This window comes from Rhipicephalus sanguineus, chromosome 11 (genome assembly GCF_013339695.2).
Source record: "Rhipicephalus sanguineus isolate Rsan-2018 chromosome 11, BIME_Rsan_1.4, whole genome shotgun sequence".
In the NCBI taxonomy this organism is placed as follows: Eukaryota; Metazoa; Arthropoda; class Arachnida; order Ixodida; family Ixodidae; genus Rhipicephalus; species Rhipicephalus sanguineus.
Window position 1 is genome coordinate 99,452,693 of NC_051186.1, and position 19,435 is coordinate 99,472,127.

Consider the following 19,435-nt stretch of genomic DNA (forward strand, 5'->3'; position numbering starts at 1 on the left):
CGGTGGCGACCACAAACCACCACCCGAGTGTTTCACACGCACTGCTGCGTTTTCGTTAAAGTTGTAAGTCACCCCTTCTAAATGCAACAACTGCAGAATGTTTCATTGACTCAGCACCAAACCACAACTTATGTTGTCCACAGTCGCCGACATGACAGCTAGCGCTTGTTAGGCCTAGCGTGCGCGTTGCAACTTGGCATGCCGTCACGAGAAGCTTGCCCTAGACAACACAGAGATCGGGCGTAGAAGAGATCACACTCGCGAGCTAAACCGAGGGCATCACGCGTGAAAGGAAGTTTCGGTTCGCGGTCGGGAGAACAGCCGCGGCAACTATCCTGAAAAAGTCTTTCAAGCTTGTAAGTCCGCCTGTTGGTGGCAAAGGCGAAAGCTCAATCGGGTCTCAAAGCATTGTCACTTGCGGGGCAATCGAGGTTGCACGCACGATATCTGCGCTCTACGACAAAGCAACTATTTTCCTGACGGAGACAAACAGCGGTAACGCACTCTTGATGCGAACACGGGCACACGTACGTAGCGGAGCACGCATGTCAAGCGGCCGAAGTAAAGGGGGCAAAGGCTTCTCCATCGGCCATGCAACCGCGCCTCTTCCTCAGACCACGCACCCGTGCCTGGCTGCTGCCTCCCACTGCCATCGCTTTTTTTCTTTCTGCCCCCGCTCCATGTTCGTACGTTCCCGCATCCCCTCCTCCTTCATAACGCCGCCGCCACTCTCTCCCCCGTCGGCGCATCTCCACTGAGAAGCACGCTCACTCCCTCGCATCTCTGCGAACGTACGTTCCGGCAGCCGCATTATAACCGGTCTTTAATCTCGGGGGACTGCACAATAAGCGGTATGCTTATACGTGGAGTTCTATTGGAGGGTAAGCGGGAGTCGGAAAAAAACACATTATAGCCAGTACTGCACAGTAAGCGGTTACGTTATAAGTGGTCTGAGCTGTATTTTCTGTGTCGTAAATGGACACTCTAATCACTTGAGCACTGCTACAGTGGCAAATTTATTAATACTGTAGCGAGAGAGAGAGAGACGTCAAGGCGGCTGACGTGGCCATGCCGAAAATCTCGCCACTTTATTCGAGAGACGACCGACCTTGCTATGGCAGCTGCAAGCGTCCTAACCGCCAGGAGCGTCAGCTCATTCTACTGCTCGCGCCTTGAGCTCTGAGCATGAGCTGCGTGAGAGGCGCGGAGCGCAAGTGGTAAAACGATGATGATGATTGTGAGGCATGATGATGATTGTGAGCGTATATACAAAAATGTTTTGGTAACGCGAGACAATGGGGTCCGTGAGAAGTCCAGGTCGTCAGCGTGCAAGGACCTTCGGGAACCAGTAAGTCTCTGGCGGGCGGCTCTGGGAGCTGCGTAGCGGGCGGGGGTCGTGACAAATGGACGTGGTAGGTAGGAGCGAAAGCACCCGCGGCAGTACACGTCGGAGCCGAACCAAGAAAAATGACTGGGCACGATGACAGACGCTGAACTGGCAATATCGGCGTGTACGGTCGGCGTGAGCATGAGGCGGCAGCTTGCGAACGAATTGCGAGGATTACGCTGGGGGACATCGAAGGCGCTGGCGCGCATGCAGCCCTATACAGGTGCTGGCAGGTTGTGTCGTAAGACATCCAAAACGTCGTAGCATTGTGCACGATACGCCTGTCGATTGGTCATCGTCGGCACTGTGATCAGCGCGCTTGGATGGTGCTCAGATCTCAGGTGGGCGGCGCCCTGCGTCAAGAGCTCCGGAGGAAACCCATGGTGCAACCGAGCAGGCGCAGTCTCTGCAGGTTCTGACGGAGCACCTGCGCTCAGTGAAGCATCTATGGTAGACGGCACATAAGGGCCTGTGCGCAGGTCGGGATGCTGCACGTCTGACGTCGTGGGAGGCGTGACATTTGCTTGCTGTGCTGCCTTTGGTGAAACATGCATGTCCTGCTCAGGTGATTCCGTCATCGTTGCCGCGTCCCGCATGTTCAGCCAAAGTTGGTGGGTGGAATGAACTGCTGCTGCGAAAGACGTCGAGGGCGATGCTGGTCGCTGCTGGCAAGAAACGCAGAGCTTTGAGGTTGATGGAAGGTCGCACTCGGATATCGTTGACGGCAAAACCACCGCAAGCGAGGGGCAAATGGTGGAGGAGATGATGTGCGTGTCAGCTTCCAGGTCGTGCAGCAAGGTAGCCAGCGTGGAAGCTGAGGTCAGGGACATGTCGAGAGCCGGCGAGGACAGGGACGATGGGCGGATGGCCGGCATGCCTGATGGACCATTGGCCGAGAGCGTCGAAGAAACGCACCTTGTGGCGGACTGCTCGATAGCAGCAGCAACGTCGTCGGGTGCGGGAACCTCGGGCTTGGGAACCTGAACATCGTCGGGCGAGTCGTCCGGCACGGGAACCGCTGCGCTGGTGGTCGGACGAGAGGTGGAAAGAGATGTAGCCGGGGAAGGTAGGTCACGGTCATGGGAGGGCTGTGGGCCGGGTGGTACCGCTCGCGCTGGCGTAGGGGAAACCCGGAACTAACGGGTCCCCGGTAGCGGGCGGTACGTTTCGCCGTAGTGGGCCAGCACCGCAGCACAGAGGTCGTCATATGGCTGCGGCCTGGAGGACGACACGGCGGACAGAAGACGCAGCTCAGCCGGGAGGGCGTCAAGCAGGATGTCATGCATGAGTGGCTGCGCGGTGACGGCATTCACCGCGAGGGTGGCGTCGAGCTGTAAGAACCACGCTCGTGGGTAGGCAGGAAGGAACGGCTTCACCGGTGGGCACAGTCACGGAAGCATTGCAGCGCCGGTCGTCGAAGGGCACGGTTGTCCGGGTCACCAAGTGTAGCGAAAGAGAGAGAGACGTCAAGGCTGCCGATGTGGCTGTGCCGAAAATCTCGCCACTTTATTCGAGAGACCACCGACCTCTACGGCGGCTGCAAGCGTCCTAACCGCCAGGAGCGTCAGCTCGTTCTACTGCTCACGCCTCGAGCTCTGAGCATGAGCTGCGCGAGAGGCGCGGCGCCCAAGTGGTAAAACGATGATGATGATTGTAAGGGATGATGATGCCGCTACAAATACTAATATAACACTCTTTCCCTTTCCCTAATTCCACACTTCCAACATGCACCCAGATGCGCTACAGTCGAACCCGGGTATATCGAACTCGCCAAAAAACGTTTATTAGTTCGATATATGGCATAATTCGATATAGGCCCGCATTAGGATTTTGACACAAAGGCACATAACAATAAGAAAAGTACTTTATTAATATGGTGGCTTACTTGCGTGCCCTACTTTGAAACAAAATAGTCCTGGATTTTCTTCTGTGTCAACGACTTCACTGCCTGCGACAGCACGCACGCCTCCACGTTGTCCAACGAGTCAAAGCAGCTGAGGCTGCAACCTTCCACATTCACGCAATAGCGCCGGACCAACGCAAGTGCACTAATCACTTCGGAGGATGTAGGCAATAGGCCATCGTCAATTTCCTTATTGCTGTCGCTTTGGCTTGTGGTCGGCACGACGTCTGCAACGTAGTCCTCATCTCACCCATGATGGCGACATCATCGTCCGCACTGACGAACTCGTCGAATGTCGATCCGTCGATAGCTCCCGGGAACTCTGCCAGCTCGCTCCAAACTTCGGCGGAAACGCCTGCGGTGTCTTCAGTGCTGTCATCGGAATTTGGGGTGTCATCACCAGGCATGCAGAAGCCGGCATGCCTAAAGCAGTTCTGGATAGTCTCCTTCGTGACATCTGCCCACGATCTACTCAACATAGAAAGAGCTCTGAGCAAGTCGATCTTAAGCTCCCTGCCGACACGAAGGTTCTGCAGCAGCCTCTCCACCAGGCGCTTCCGAGAGCCGGCTTTCAGTGCGCGTATAACGCCTTGATTTAGTGGTTGCAGTACAGACGTAGTGTTGGGGGCAAAAAATGCAGCTCGATGTTGCTGAAGGTCGTACTGCAGTGGTGCGATGAACAATTGTCCACGAGCAGGCACACCTTGCGATTTTCGCCTACCAAATCATCATTCCACGACGATAGCCACCTGCCGAAAAGCTCCCCGGTCATCCACGCTTTTGAGTTTGCTCGGTAGGTAACTGGAAGCGACAGCGCATTTCGAAAACACCGCGGTGCCGTGCTTTTCCCGATAACCAGAGGTCGAAGCTTTTTCGATCCGTCTAAATTAGCTGCCAACAGCACGGACATACGAGCTTTGTTTGCCTCGCCGCTGCAAGTCTTGTCGCCACGACACGCAAGTGTCTTGTTTGGCAACATTTGCCAAAATAGAGCGGTTTCATCCGCATTGAAGATATCTTGGGCTTGATATCTTGCTGCGATATCTTGCCAGTTTTCCTCGAGCCATTTGTCTACGCTGTCCAGGTCCGCCGCTCTGCTTTCACCTGTAACAGCTTTGCCAACGATGTCGTGCCGTTCTTTGAACCGTTGGAGCCAGCCTGAACCGCCTTGGAAATCGTTCCTGCCAAACAGGAAAGCAAGGTCCTTGGCTTTCTGCTCGATCATAGGGCCGGAGACCGGGATGTTTCGCAACCGAACGTCCACAAACCATTTGTAAACGGCCGCTTCAACATCTTCGTACACAGCAGTGCGCACACGTCGGGCGCCACGGGCACCTGGCCTTTTGTCCGACTTGGCTTTGATGTCTGCCTTGTTCTTCAGGATAGTACTCAAGGTGCTCCTTGGAATTTTGTACGCGGCGGCGACGTCGGACTTCTTTTCACCGCGCTCGACCCGATTTATGATTTCGAGTTTCGCGGCGAACGGCAAATTCTGCCTCTTTGCACAAGCCATGACGACAGCGCGCCAATAAAGTTCACAGAGCACCAACAGGCAACACCACCAGCACGGACCATGCTGAATGGGGACTCGAGGAAAACAGGCAGCAGCAGGCACACAAGCATAAAGAAAGAAAAAATAGAGCTCACTTCTACCGCCTCCGCGCCTCGGAGAAAGCACGACGGCCTCTGATTGGCTGTAAGCGCTGCGAGCGGGCAAGGATCATTTCTTGCAAGGGGGTGTTCGCCCGTGCACAACCGGGTCTAAACCACTTTTTCTAGGGTGACGCCGGCAGTTTTCCCTGCCACCGCGAGGGAAAGCCAACTTGCTGGGGCACTTTTGAGGCACATGGAGTTTGATATATCGGTTGTCGTTGCTATTTTCGTTCGATGTAACAGTAACTTTTGCTAGATATTCTCAATGTAAATATACCGTGTTTAGAAATTGTTCGATATACGGGATAATTTGATATAAACGGGTTCGATATAGTCGGCTCGACTGTACCAGGCAACCAAGTCACGTGGAAAGACATTAGTATAGGGAGGTTGTACAATCGCAAAAGCATGAGTGAGCACAGTGAAAAAAATAAGTTTCACCACAAGGGCGAAGCAATGAATGCAACAGCAACACATTGTAATGTTATACGCAGTAAGGCTACCAACTAACTCACTTGGATCCTATCTCGCGTTACTCTAGAAAACACTGGTGTAAGAAAATATGACCGCACCAGGGAAAGAAGCGGTTTTCGTGCAGGTTCTTCACGTTGAAGTAAAGCACATGGAAGGGTATACTAGCCGTTTGCTGATGCCTGCCGAGATAGCGCACATGCCAGCGATTGCAACCATGCCCTTACGATCAAAGGTCACAGTTGCTGCTCGAGGAACACCCCCCCTTCCCGGCGTCCCTTCATGCCCCTTCAAGACAGGGGGGGCGTTTCCGCCCTGCTTGAGCAGCAATTGACGGCAGGCCTCGCAAGTGCCCTCCGTGCAATGAAGATGGGGCGGCTCATTTGATCTCTGCTTCAGCCATGTTCGTCGCCAGCGCTTGCGCACATTTACTCGCGAGTAGAACGTACGATGCGCGGGATGATGCTATCAATTTGGACATTATACAGAACATGATGGCGATGGCAAAAACCCGTCGAGAGTGTCCATATAACTGCTGTCGAAATAAAAGAAGCGGGAGCCAAAACGCAAAGGCTGCCTTCAAGAGACCCAACCTGCCCGAAGTTACCCACCTTGGGTGCCTGCTGTGGACAGACCGGTCGATCGACCGACCGCAGAACTGCCGCACCGACATGGGGGAGCCAAACTTGATGAAGATATTGCCGTAGTCGTCATTTAGGATGCCCCGAGCCTTCACAAGGCCCTGCACCAGATTGAAGGAACAAAACAATGTATCCGTCACAAGAGTACGTTTTTTAATTACCTTTTTCTAACAAAAAAGCTATGATAATAAAAGTTAACGAAAATGAAAAAGTCTCGTTTGTTAAGATGTATTTTCTTGCGTATAAAATGCAGCCTCGACAACGATTCTAGGAAAATTTTCTAAAAATGCTCCCTGCTTTTTGCTGCGAAGCTGATTTCCTTGCATAGCTGTGAAGCACTGCCGTGAAGCCGCCATGACAGAGCGGTATTTGCATTTTTCTTTGGTTACAAGAGATTTTTTCCGGGTCTCTTCTTACAAGCTTTTGCTGTGCCAGCATAAGTTCAACCACAAACAATGCAAAAAGCAACTAAAGCCCCTCGTTGAGTTTCAAGACTTGGCTGCCTTTTATCCGTTGGTTAATTAAAACACTAAAACGTACTTTAGAGACTACACCATGCTTAGAAGCTGGCAAAAGAGCAGCGACTGTGCACTGCACTTTCATACAATTGCACGTAACAAGAGTTCTGAGCACAGCGTTTCAAGATACACTGATGGTACGTACGAGCACAGTGCTCGCAGACTTAAAGGGACACTAAAGGCAAATAACAATTTATGTCAGAGTAAAAGCTCAATGTATGGAAACGTCTAAAACGGCAATATTGTTGCCAGAATTTTCACGACCCTCCGAACGGCCTTGCGGTGTCCCGCGGCCACCATCATCTGGCAACGATTATTGGCCAAGCAGCTTCCGGAATCACTCCCTGGCATCTGACAGGAGTTTGACGCCTCCACCGCGACCGCGTGCTCCTCGTTCTCCCTCACCGCTGCGTCGCACCACGTCCCCTTCGCCACCGGAAAACTAGCTAGCGCGGCCGATGGAGGTGAGGTCGCTGGTGATGTGCTACTGACAGAAATTCCTCCTGTGTGGATGCTCAAAAACAAAGTGCGTGTTCTTGTCGATGATGTGCCTGTGATGGCCCTGGTGGACACAGGGGCGACAATTTCGGTAATGAGTGTTTCTTTTAAAGACGTGTTAGGGCGCAAAGTTGTTTTTAAGTGGGACGAAACCTCAAAGTTCTGCGGAGTGAGTGGCAAGCCGTTGCGTCCTATTGGTGTGTGCAGTGCTGACGTGCTTTTGGGAGGTTATGTTATTACAACGGAATTCACGATTATTCCTCGGTCGACCCATGACGTTATTCTGCGCATGGACTTTTTGCGGGAGTGTGGTGCCACTGTCGACTGCCGCACAGGGAAGATATTTGTGAGTGGTCTTCCATCAGGGCTCCTGGAAAACTCTGCGGAAGGCGAAACTACATTGTGTGTTTGTGGCGGTATTGTCATACCCGCGTCATCTACCGTTCGTGTGCCTGTTGTCTGTTGCGGCGCCGATTGCGACAGCTTCGATGCAAGCGTAGCGCCGATGCACGTTAACTGCGTGAAGAAGAATATGTTGGTTCCCCATTGTGTGGTGTCTATCAACAGCGGACGCACTGGCTTATGGACCGTAAACTGTTCTTCAGAGCCCGTGGTGTTACCAGATGGTTTGAAATTGGCCTGGGTCAGCAGAGACCACGCGCCCTTATCGGTGGCCGAACTAACAGATGTAACGGAAGAACCTGGAGTTCACAGTTCGGAAACGGCCCTTTTGTCCATGATAAGTAAGTCGCTTAGCACAAGCGAACGGCGAACATTAGTGGGTGTGCTTTCGAAGCACGTTTCGGTATTTGACTTTGCGCAGATGGACAACATACCCTCCATCCCTGCGTCTCAAACACGCCATACCATCAACACGGGTTCGGCCAATCCGATTCGACAAAAGCCATATCGTGTTTCACCATCAGAGCGCCAAATTATCAACGATCAAGTGCAGGAGATGGTGAAAAAGGGAGTCATACAAGAGTCAGCCAGTCCGTGGGCAGCTCCAGTGATTCTCGTTAAAAAGAAAGATGGATCTTGGAGATTTTGCGTGGACTATCGCCGGTTGAATGCCGTGACAAAAAAAGACATGTACCCACTCCCACGTATTGATGACGCAATAGACTGCCTACATTCGGCCTCTTACTTTTCCTCAGTAGACTTACGATCCGGCTACTGGCAAATTCCAATGCATCCTGAGGACAAGGAAAAGACTGCCTTTGTGACCCCTGACGGGCTCTTTGAATTTAATGTGATGCCCTTTGGACTGTGCAATGCTCCGGCGACGTTCGAGAGATTTATGGACACCATTCTGCGCGGCTTGAAGTGGAACATCTGCATGTGCTACCTTGACGACGTCGTCATCTTTGGCCGGACATTCAATGAGCACAACTCGCGTCTGGATATTGTTCTGAACTGCATCCGAAACGCTGGACTAGTTTTAAACTCGAAGAAGTGCCACTTCGGAGACCGCCAAACCCTCGTGCTTGGGCATCTCGTCGATAAGGATGGCATACGCCCCGATCCACAGAAGACAGCAGCCGTTGAAGCATTCAGTGCACCGCGCTCTGTCAAGTAGCTCCGCAGTTTTCTGGGGCTTTGTTCCTATTTCCGACGCTTTATTCCCAAATTTGCTGAAGTCGCGCACCCTCTCACATGCCTGCTACGAAAGGGCATTCCCTTTGAGTGGACTCCGGAGTGTCAGTCTTCTTTTCGTCAACTGAAGTTTCTGCTCACGTCACGACCTGTTCTTCAGCACTTCAATCCTTTGGCCCCAACAGAACTTCACACGGATGCCAGTGGCGTAGGTATTGGTGCCGTTCTAGTCCAGCGCTATGGTGGCTGCGAACACACCATTGCATACGCAAGTCGCTCACTAAGCCAGCCTGAACAGAATTACACTGTCACGGAACAAGAATGCCTGGCAGTAATATTTGCGATCCAGCGGTTTCGGTCTTACCTGTATGGGCGACCATTCACAGTAGTCACTGACCACCACTCGCTGTGTTGGCTTGTCAACCTTCGCGACCCTTGTGGCCGCCTTGCGCGCTGGGCGCTTAGGCTGCAAGAATACAGCTTCACCGTATCTTACAAGAGCGGCCGACGACACGCCGATACGGACTGCCTCTCACGTATGCCACTCAGCACTACGGACTGTGACGCCGATGACTTTGACCACTTTATAGCTTCTGTATCGCCTAATTTTCCAGACCTCGACAGTTTCAAAGCAGAGCAGCGAAAGGACGCAAAATTGGCACCGCTCTTCACCACCACGTCCGCCTCTACTAATGCGCGCCATTTCTGCATGCGCGATGGACTCTTGTACAAGAAAAACCTTTCCGGCAATGGCGTACGTTTTCTTCTCGTGGTGCCGGAGAGCCTTCGCACAGCCATTATGAGTGCCATGCACGACGACCCTTAGGTTCTGCGCGAACGCTCCACCGGACTAAAGAACGTTTTTATTGGCCTGGAATGCAAAAGTCCGTTGAGATGTATGTGGCCAGCGGCATGCAGTGTCAGCGCCATAAACGCCCATCTACTGCTCCAGGTGGCCTCCTCCAGCCGATGCCACCTCCAAGCACACCTTTCCAACAAGTGGGCATTGACTTCCTGGGCCCTTTTCCAAAAACGGCTAAGGGCAACCGTTGGATAATTGTTTGTGTCGATTACCTGACACGCTATTGTGAGACAGCGGCCGTCCCCTCCGCAACGGCCAGTGACGTGTCATTGTTCCTGCTGCAACACGTCATACTCCGACATGGCCCACCTCGCGTGATCATCAGCGACCGCGGACGACAATTCACAGCGGATGCCGTGGAGGAGCTTCTTCGTTTATGTGAATCCCACTTGCGTCACTCGACACCCTACCATCCACAAACGAATGGGCTTACGGAGCGCACCAACCGGACAATTATCAACATGCTGTCTATGTATGTCTCATCCGACCATAAGAACTGGGATGACGTGCTACCTTTCATCACATATGCATTCAATACCGCCAAGCACGAGACTACCGGCTATAGCCCTTTCTTTTTGCTGTACGCACGTCCACCCCGGCACACAATCGACACTGTTTTCCCTTTCTGTACTCACGAAAACGTCACAGTCGCCGAGACCCTCTGCCTTGCTGAAGAGGCGCGTCGTATAGCACGATTACGCACCTTGGCATCTCAAGACAGAGCGAAAGCACGGTACGACATTCACCACCGACCTGTAACCTATCGACCCGGTGACTTAGTCTGGCTGTGGACTCCTACTCGGAAACGCGGCTTATGTCAAAAGTTTTTAGCCACATACGATGGACCATTTGTTATTATTACCAGACTCACAGAGGTCACCTATACCATCGCTCGCCTTACGGCAAGTGGTAGACGAGCTGCCAAGACCCAGGTGGTCCATGTCGCCCGCTTGAAATTTTTCACGTCGCGACAACCCGACCGACTCGCCCGGCGGCCTTCGTCTGCGAGGAGAGGAATGTTACGCATATGGACAAAGAAAACAAAGGCCGGTGAACGTGCTGGCCGCTCCGAGGCAGCTGAAGAAGAAGACGACGATGCTCGGAGATTCAACCTGTTGGCCGCTCCTGCGCTCACCTTCGCGACCAAATAAACGGCCCCTTCAGTCGTATACGTCTCGGCCTCCTTCGAGTGTAACAATATTATCAACAGAAGTGCCCTACTTAGCGAGAAAGTAAGCTAAATGTATCACACAATGAGCGCCACGAGTGGGACATTTTGGAAGTGACCCCGATGACATGTGAGAGTCTGAATACAATTAATCGCTAGTAATCAAACTAGCTGCAATAAAAAAAAGAACCTTCCGTGCATCAAGAGACGTAATAAAATGCTGCTTGTTTGTTTCTGCTTCATTCAGGGAAAAAAGAACCTCTTTGGCGTTGCCATGGGGAACGGCGCGCGAGGTTCAAAAGTTCCGTTTTCGCCGAACTACACTTCACCCGGTGCCCTGCTTCGCTCACGCGGTCACGTTTCAGTGGTGGTTTCGGTATCGCATACTGCCGGGTGTGTTTTGCACCCTCACGAAGTCACTCTGACAGAAAGTTCGACAAAATACCGCATGCATGTGATGTTGCCGGATGCCCGAATGGTGCATGCCGCCAGTGCACGCCGCCGCGCAGTAAAGGCGGGCAATGTTGGCCACAGCAACAGTGACGTGCGAAATACCGCTTTCGGGCGGGTGATTTGAAGTGCACTAACGCGATGCGGACCACTAAAACGTGATTTTATTTCAAAATAAGCACTTCCTTGGCATAAAAGTAGCACTACAATGTTTCTGGACCACTATTTCAACAATCAACGTCAACTGAATATTTGCCTTTAGTGTCCCTTTAAGTGCGACAATTTAGAGCTAAGGAATGCATGTACACCCGTGAGCAAAAGTATCCAGACCATACATATACCTTTGCCGTCTGCGCCGTCTAGTGGCGAGCCGTCTGCTGTTGAGAGCATTTCTCTGGCAAATTCTGTCTGAGTAATGCTCTCAATAGCTGTTCCGTCATAGCAATGCTGTCGACAACAGACGGCTTGCAACTAGACGGCGTAGACAGTGTTATCGGCCTGCACTTTCGTGGTCTATATACTTTTGCTCACAGGTGTACTTTCGTTTCCACCTTCTTCAGTTTGTGTCAGATAGGGGTAATATGGCGTCGTACACTTACACCAGAGCCAACATCATCCCCTGTACTAGTCAGATCTGTAGCAACATGACGCGGTTATCGCGAGCAGCTGCGCATGCCACTTGTCATACTTGAAGTTTTGAAGTCACATTTCGTGAGCACTGAACAGTACTCACGACCTGAAACGTGAAACTTTAGGGCTGCTCGTATTTTCATTTCCCGCATCTACAGTCCGTGTCATACTGGCTCATAGGTCAGCATACTCACTCATGAGTCGACTCACTCACTCACACTCAGATCAAGCCGTGAGTCTGAGTAATACATTAAGTTTGAGTCCGAGTGAGTTCGGTTGAGACAAACTGTAGTGAGTGTGAGTCTGAGTGAGTCCGGTTGAGGAAAATTTTGATGAGCCTGAGTCCGAGTGAGCCCTAAGCACAAAATATATTTCTTGAGTGAGTCTGAGTGAGCTGCGAATTTTTCTACCGACCAACTACAGTGGAACTTCGATTATACGTCCCCCGGTCCTGCGACGACCCGCGTTTTACGACGAATTGGCTTGGTCCCGGCAAAACCCCCATAGAAATAATGTATTAAAAACCTCAATTGTACGACGCAATTTTACGCCGGCCCCGCCTCGTACGACGCTTTGCTGGACTGTCCGAGAAAAAAAAAGACCTACGATGACGCGGGCTGGCACGCAAACACACTGCGGCCGGGCGAAAAAAGTCGGGAAACCGAGGAACCGAGTTCGTATCCGCGCTGCCACCACAGGGCCTCTTCAATTTTTCGACACGCGGTCGGCCATAGCTAGCCAGAGCCAACGTTGGCCGGAGCCAGCCGGAGCGCATTCGTTTTGTCGCATTGCACTGCGCACTTCCGTTGTCGCTTTTCTTTTTTCTCTCTCTCTTCTTTTGGGTGGTTTTGTAGTGACCGTGACCGTTGTGACCGCAGTGACCGTTGTGAGCAGATAACATGGCAGATAATCTCGAGCTCGCTTTCTAGTATACGATAACTTTCACTACATTTCGTGTCGTTATACCGGACGTGTTGAACGGCGATTGTTGAGCCAATGTTTGCGACAGCCGCGGGAACCGGAACTCGCCGCTGTCTAGCTACCACAGGGCTGGGGCGTTTTAGCCGCTCGCGATTGGTCGAAGCTTGCAAATCGAATAGGCCTACTGCCGTGCTGCCATTCAGCCATTCCTTCACGTGTTTGCCTCATCGGTTGGTTGTGCTGCGCCGCAGCTGCTGTGTCCACGTGCAAAATTTTCTGTGTTCGGTCATTGGTGTGCGAGGAAGCTTTCGAACTTTTGGTTGCGAGTGCTGCGTCTCGCAATGTCGCGGAACCGAAAACCGCTGACGCTCGGAGAAAAGCTTCGCATAATCGAGGAGGCAGAGAAGCGGAACGGAGCAACAAAGGCCAGCATTGCCCGCGACCTGAACATTCCCGAGTCGTCGCTGAAAACGATCCTCGCGAAGAAGGACAGCATCCTACTAAATGCGGCAAAGTTCGGCCTGAACAGGAAGGCCGCGAAAGATGGCAAATATGCTGCCATGGAGAAGGCCCTCGTTGAGTGGTTGCGTCAGGCCCGCAGTTCAGGAATCGCCGTGGATGGCGCAATTTTGAAGGAGAAGGCTGAGACAGTTGCATTGCGCTGCGGCATTGACGACTTTAAAGCCTCCAATGGCTAGTTGGATCGCTTTAAAAAACGCATTGGAGTTGTGTACAGCCGCTGCTGTGGAGAGAGCGCGTCAGTCAGCTCCGACACTGTAGAAAAATGGACTGCATTGCTGCCGGAATTGATACGGGAATACAAACCGTCCGACGTGTTCAACGCAGACGAAACTGGATTATTTTATAATATGCAGCCAGAACAGACATTGGCATTCAAAGGAGAGAGCTGTCACGGGGGTAAGCGAAGCAAAGAGCGTCTTACCGTATTGCTTTGCGCTAATGAAGACGGCTCTGAAAAGCTTCCTGCCCTCGTGATCGGCAAGTTTGAGAAGCCGCGATGCTTCAAGAATTTGAAAAGGCTGCCGTGCCAGTACACGTTCAACCGGAAAGCCTGGATGACGGCTGCTATGTTTTCTACATATCTGCAGCAGCTGGACTCCAAAATGGGGGCTAAGAACAGAAAGATTCTTCTTCTGCTTGACAATGCGCCATGCCATCCATCAGATATGTCGCATTTGAGAAATGTGAAAGTTGTATTTCTGCCCCCCAATTGCACTAGCCAGCTGCAGCCACTTGACGCTGGCGTCATCAAGTGCATGAAACAGAAATATCGGAAGTTTCTGGTGCAGCGTCGGCTGGCGGGCATGGAACGCAAGCAGTTGGATAAGAAACTTTCTGTGCTTGACGCAATGCACTACATTGCTAGTGCATGGGACGCAGTCACGCCAGAAACTATCGCCAACTCCTTCAGGCACTGCGGCTTTAATAGAAGTGGTGCTTGTTCTACCAGTGAAGCTGCACTGCCTGTTGATGATGACCCAGAGTTCGGCAGCCTGGAGCTGCCTGGATCTTTCGCGGACTATGTTGGTGCCGACGACGACGTTGCAGTGTGCAGTGAAGTGTCGCTGGATGACATTATCGAAACTGTGCGTCCCGACACTGCGGGAACTTCCGACGAGGAAGAGATGGACGACGCTGCAGAGGCTAGCGTGTCCGTTCCGACTTACGCGGACGTGTTGTGCTACGTCGACCACATTCGGCGGTTTGCTTGCGCACGCGATGAGATCGGCGACTTGCTGCCAGATGTTGCAGCTATCGAAAGAAAGCTGATGCGTCGTGGCTGGGCAAACTCTCAGAAGAAAATCACAGATTTTTTTAAAAGGTGAGAAATAAAGGTTCGTTCACACCTCCGATAAAATGCGTGGTTGTCATTTTTTCAATTAATTTAATCTACGTTCCTCGGAGCAGCGTACGTTTGTGCCGCGGACTTTCTTAGGCATTATGTGCCCGCTGTTGTGGGGCAAAAATGACCGTCACTGCCTATATTCTCGGTTTTTCGATTATACGACGCCCGGATTATACGACGATTTTGCGCGGTCCCCTGAAAGTCGTATAATCGAAGTTCCACTGTACTCGACTTCAGCTTCCTTTACTATCAGCCTTATGACGGCTCACATTGATACTCACTTGTACTTACAGATACTTCAACGCACTAGCGTTCATACGTCAGCTCAATATTTGTTGATCAGAGGCGTGCCCTGACCCCTCCCCCCAACCCGACAAAATTTTTCAAAGGAAGTTCTTGACTGAAATATCTTGTGTCATATTTTTCAATAAAAATGTCCTTACTGAACTGCAATCACTGAAAACTCTCAAGTGAAGGTATGAGATCAATATGTGTATTGTAGAGCACCAATTATGCGAGATATTCCCGTTTCAGTGCGTTGAAATACTGATAAAAAAAACAATTACACGCTAACAGACTCATGATTCGGCTCACTCAGACTGACTCAAACTCAGATCAAGCCATGAGTCTGAGTGAGTCCGAGTGAGTACCGTATTTACTCGAATCTAGGCCGGCCCCGATTCTAAGCCGACCCCCGAAATTCGCAAGGGCAGAAAAAAGAAAAAACGTAATCATTGTACTCGAATCTAAGCCGACCCCTCCACTTTCGCACATCGTTTTTTCGAAAAAAACATCGGCTTAGATTCGAATAAATACGGTAATATATTGGTGAGTTTGTGTCCGAGTGAGTCCGGCTGAGAAAAATTTTAGTGAGTCTGAGTGCGAGTGAGTCCGGTTGAGGAAAACTTTGGTGATTCTGAGTCCGAGCGAGCCCTAAGGGCAAAATATATTGCATGAGTGAGTCTGAGTGAGCTCGAGATTTTTTGCCGAACTATGTACTGGCGTAATTTTGACTCAAACACTTACATCAGCCAACATTACTTATATAAGCCAGATTTGCAGCAGCAAGACACAGTTATCACGAGCAAGCGCTCAAGCAGCCGTTATAATAAAAAAAATTATGTCGCATTTCAATCTGTGCGTACTGTACATGTGCATCGGATAAATGCAAGTACTGCGCTCGTTCAAAGCACACCAGCAAACATCTTCCATGCCAGATGCCCTGGTCCACATTGTGGCGCCATACCGTTGCTACGTAAACACGGTACCCGCACTCACCGAAGTGGATTCCTTGGGTTTGGGCACACCCAGCAGCTCGAAGGCATAGAGCTTCTCCTCGAGCGTGCGGTCGTAGGTGATGGTGATGGGGATGACGGTGATGTCCGACACTTGCGAGGTGAAGAACATCTCCAACACCGTCTGCAGCAGACCTAGATACACCGTGTAGACATGCAATTATATACATCTTGTGCAATCCTTCAGAAAATGCATAACTAGCCCTAGGGCGATCTGGAACCAGGTGGCAGTGGGGTCGAGCACCCTGAACAGAGCAACTACAATGGGTACTGCCCTCTCAACTTCGAGCGCTGACAACACTCTGATGTGTATGGTAATATAAATAAGTCCTACTTTGACAATAAAGCCCTGATAGTCTAAATAAGTGACAGCTCCTACACCAAACCTCGAAATACACTCCCACACTGAATAGCTACCACCTGCATATAAGTATTTCTTCATATGAAAACCTCTAAAGACTGCTAGTTACAACTAGAGCTGTGCGAAAAGCAAAATTTTGAGTGCGAAGAGAATTCAAATTACAAAGTTTGAGTGCGAATCGAATCAAATAATTTTCTAATATTTCTTTAATATCTTTCGAATACTTCGAAGGGAAATTACAGAAAGAAAGTTGCAATTCTAAATTACATTTCAAAAACATTATAGTTCCACAATTGCGCAACCGGGCGCCGCCACTTTGGGCTCACCGGAAACAGCATTTCTTCGTTTTTAAATTTCCCGCCTCAGCTAGGTCCTCCATTCAGACAGAAGCACACAAAAAGCAAATGTTTAAGGTTCGTTTCGAGGTCTCCCATTGGCTGTGTCCGCGATGAAGCTCCAGCACACCTCGCCATTGGTCCAATGCTCGCTCCGGGAGAGCGTCGTCTGCTGCTTGCACGTCGCGAGGTCACGGTTATTGACAATCGCGCTACTTAGTGATGCATTCGCTCGTTCTGCGTTCACGGGTTGACAATCATTCGCAATATAATTACGCTTTAGTTTGGCAGCTGCAAGCGGAACGTCAATCATCAGATTACGATAGTGCGCTGTGCTCGTCGCGAACATCGCGGATGCGCATCTCGGATCGACTCGTGGGACCTGCGGTTAGAGGTTCTGGTTGTCAGCGCTTCGGACCTCGTGACAAAGACCATCGCTGGACGACTCTTTGTACTCGTGATCAAGCATTGCGTACTAAGCACATCGCGAGCGAGCTTACTGCTCGAAGTCGTGGCTAGGCCTAACTTGCGCTAGTTGCGGCTTTTTCGTGAAAGCGAAGAAGCTGCAATGTGTTTCGTCGCAAGCAACGAATCGCATCGCCCGCTTGCTCCTCGGAATCATGGATGGGCACTTCACGGATCAACAGCGGAACACCCGGCCAAGCTCGCCGCACAGCGACCGCTCAGAGCACTGGTGGAAGTGGCTAGCAGCTTCGCACGTTGGTGCCCCAAAATGCAAGACCAAGCACGCTGCATGCCGATTTATCATTGTTACCGTATTTATTCGAATCTAAGCCGATGGTTTTTTCGAAAAAACGATGTGCCAAAGTGGGGGCTCAGCTTAGATTCGAGGATTTTGAAAAACGCGCCATTTTTCATCGAGAAAAGTGTTGCAAAACTAGCGCCACCTCGACAGTATTGTAGCCGTTAGTAGCTGAGCCAACACCTGGCTTAAGTACGCACGCGAGGCCACCATTTTTATCTTTGTGGCGAGTGCTGAGGGGTTGAGGCGAGCCGTTCGTCAGTTCAAGTCTCGCTTCGAGTGGGCTGTGTGTGGCGTAGCTCAATGGCGCCAAACGGGCGTAGTCATTATAGTGCGGCGTATAAAAGGAAAGTTGTGCTAGCCGCGGAGTCGTCCTCCAACATTCAAGCCAGGCGAGACTTTGGAGTGGACAAAAAGAATGTTCGTCGCTGGAGGGGCCAACGGGAGAAGCTCTTCGCGTGCGCCGCAACGAGGATGGCTTTTACCGGTCCACGGAAAGGACGTCACCCTGAAATGGAGACGGCATTGGCCAACTTCACTCAGACGCAGCGAGCAGCTGCCCTTCCAGTGACAACGGAAGTGCTCCAGGCGACGGCGAGGGCGCTTTCAAGGGTCTCAGCGGTTTCACTGTCTCAGTTGGCAGGCTGAGTGGCTGCAGCGTGGGACGACATCCCAGGAACTTTGATCGTGCGCTCTTTCAAGAAGTGCGGCATATCAAATGCGCTTGATGGCACCAAGGATTGCGCACTGTTTGAGGACAGCGACAAAGAGATCAGCGACGACGACTCGGAATGAGCGCGGCATCTTGATGATGAACCAACTGCTCCATTTCATCTTCATATTTTCAATAAATGTTTTCTCTTTGTGAATTTTACCCGGCCTACATTCGAGGTAAGTTTTTTTTGGGGGGGGGGGGGGCTCCGGACTTTAGGGAGTCAGCTTAGAATCGCGGTCGGCCTTCACTTCACAGTGTGCAACTTCACAGTGCAAGGGATGGCATAGCAATGATGAAGTGCGATCACATGATTAGGCAGTCAAGTGACAACAGTAGTTTGACAATGGAGACAAAGACATTATGACAATGACAACACTCTAAAAGTTGACAACACTCTAAAGACAGCTTCACCCTTCGGAGCGTATTTTTGTCACACAACAATAAACGTCATCTAACATACCTTTCCTCATTGCAACGTTGCACTCCCACTATTTCCAGGTCACGAATAGCGTGCACACTATCACCATGACAAAGCGTTCTTGATAGGAAAGTGACCAGTGGCAAGTTTTCAGGAATGGGGATACAAGCAAGTCGAATGACAATTATTGTTGTGGTACCGAAAAAGTCCCAAAAGGGCACAGCTGTTTTTAGTCAACTAAAGTTGCGATGACAATGTTTCTCTGACGGACATCTGAGACAGTTGCATCATTATCTATTTAATTAACATACTTTTGAGTTCAGCACTCATAACTGCTGTCTGGAGTCATCGAGCTAAGATAATGAGAGAAAAACTAAAGTTCGAGTTCCATTTTTTTTTACTTTTCCAGCCACAATATTCACTAATGACACAACCTTAAATGGAAAAGCCACGAGAGACAATGAAACATCAAACACACCAAGCCTTCTCTTCATCCTGAAACAACCCCACGGTCCAAAATCTGTGATGAAGCGATAACTGCGCACTTGTAAGATGTGAACATGCAGCCGCAAGAATTTTGTGAATAAATGCTGTAATAAGGAAGTTACAGGGTGTAGAACAACCCGCTTCGGATGGTTTCGCTTTCTCACTCTGCTTTCCCACCTTCAAGGGCAGCGAAGAGGGGTAGGCATAGCCCGCCGCTGTGACTATGCCCCCTACAGCAACGTAACACGGTGTCAGCGAATATGTCATTGGCACGTAGCCAACGACCGAGCAGCGCTTTCTCCACGTGCCACATGTGTCACAGCGCTGCTAGGGTAACCCTAGCGCCGTGGTGAAGGAGCGCGGTCAATGCTCGGCCAAAACAGACATCACCGCAGAGCCAAGGCACTGTTTCGTAGTGCAGAGGATCAATCGACGAAGCCGGTGCAACGTAATGTTGCCCATGGGCAAGATTACATCACTTCGCGCACGAGGGGGAT

General features: G+C 51.0%; 1 protein-coding gene across 2 annotated transcripts in view; it reads right to left on the reverse strand.

Annotated features, from left to right (window-relative positions):
• Positions 1-19,435, reverse strand: part of LOC119374048 (dihydroxyacetone phosphate acyltransferase) — a 72,963-nt gene that overhangs the window by 38,678 nt on the left and 14,850 nt on the right. For both annotated transcript variants that reach the window (XM_037644113.2, XM_037644112.2), the window contains exons 6-7: positions 15,844-15,995; positions 6,026-6,156 (exon numbers count right to left, since the gene is read on the reverse strand). In XM_037644113.2, coding sequence (XP_037500041.1) covers positions 6,026-6,156; positions 15,844-15,995 — 283 coding nt within the window. The remainder of the gene's footprint in view (positions 1-6,025; positions 6,157-15,843; positions 15,996-19,435) is intronic.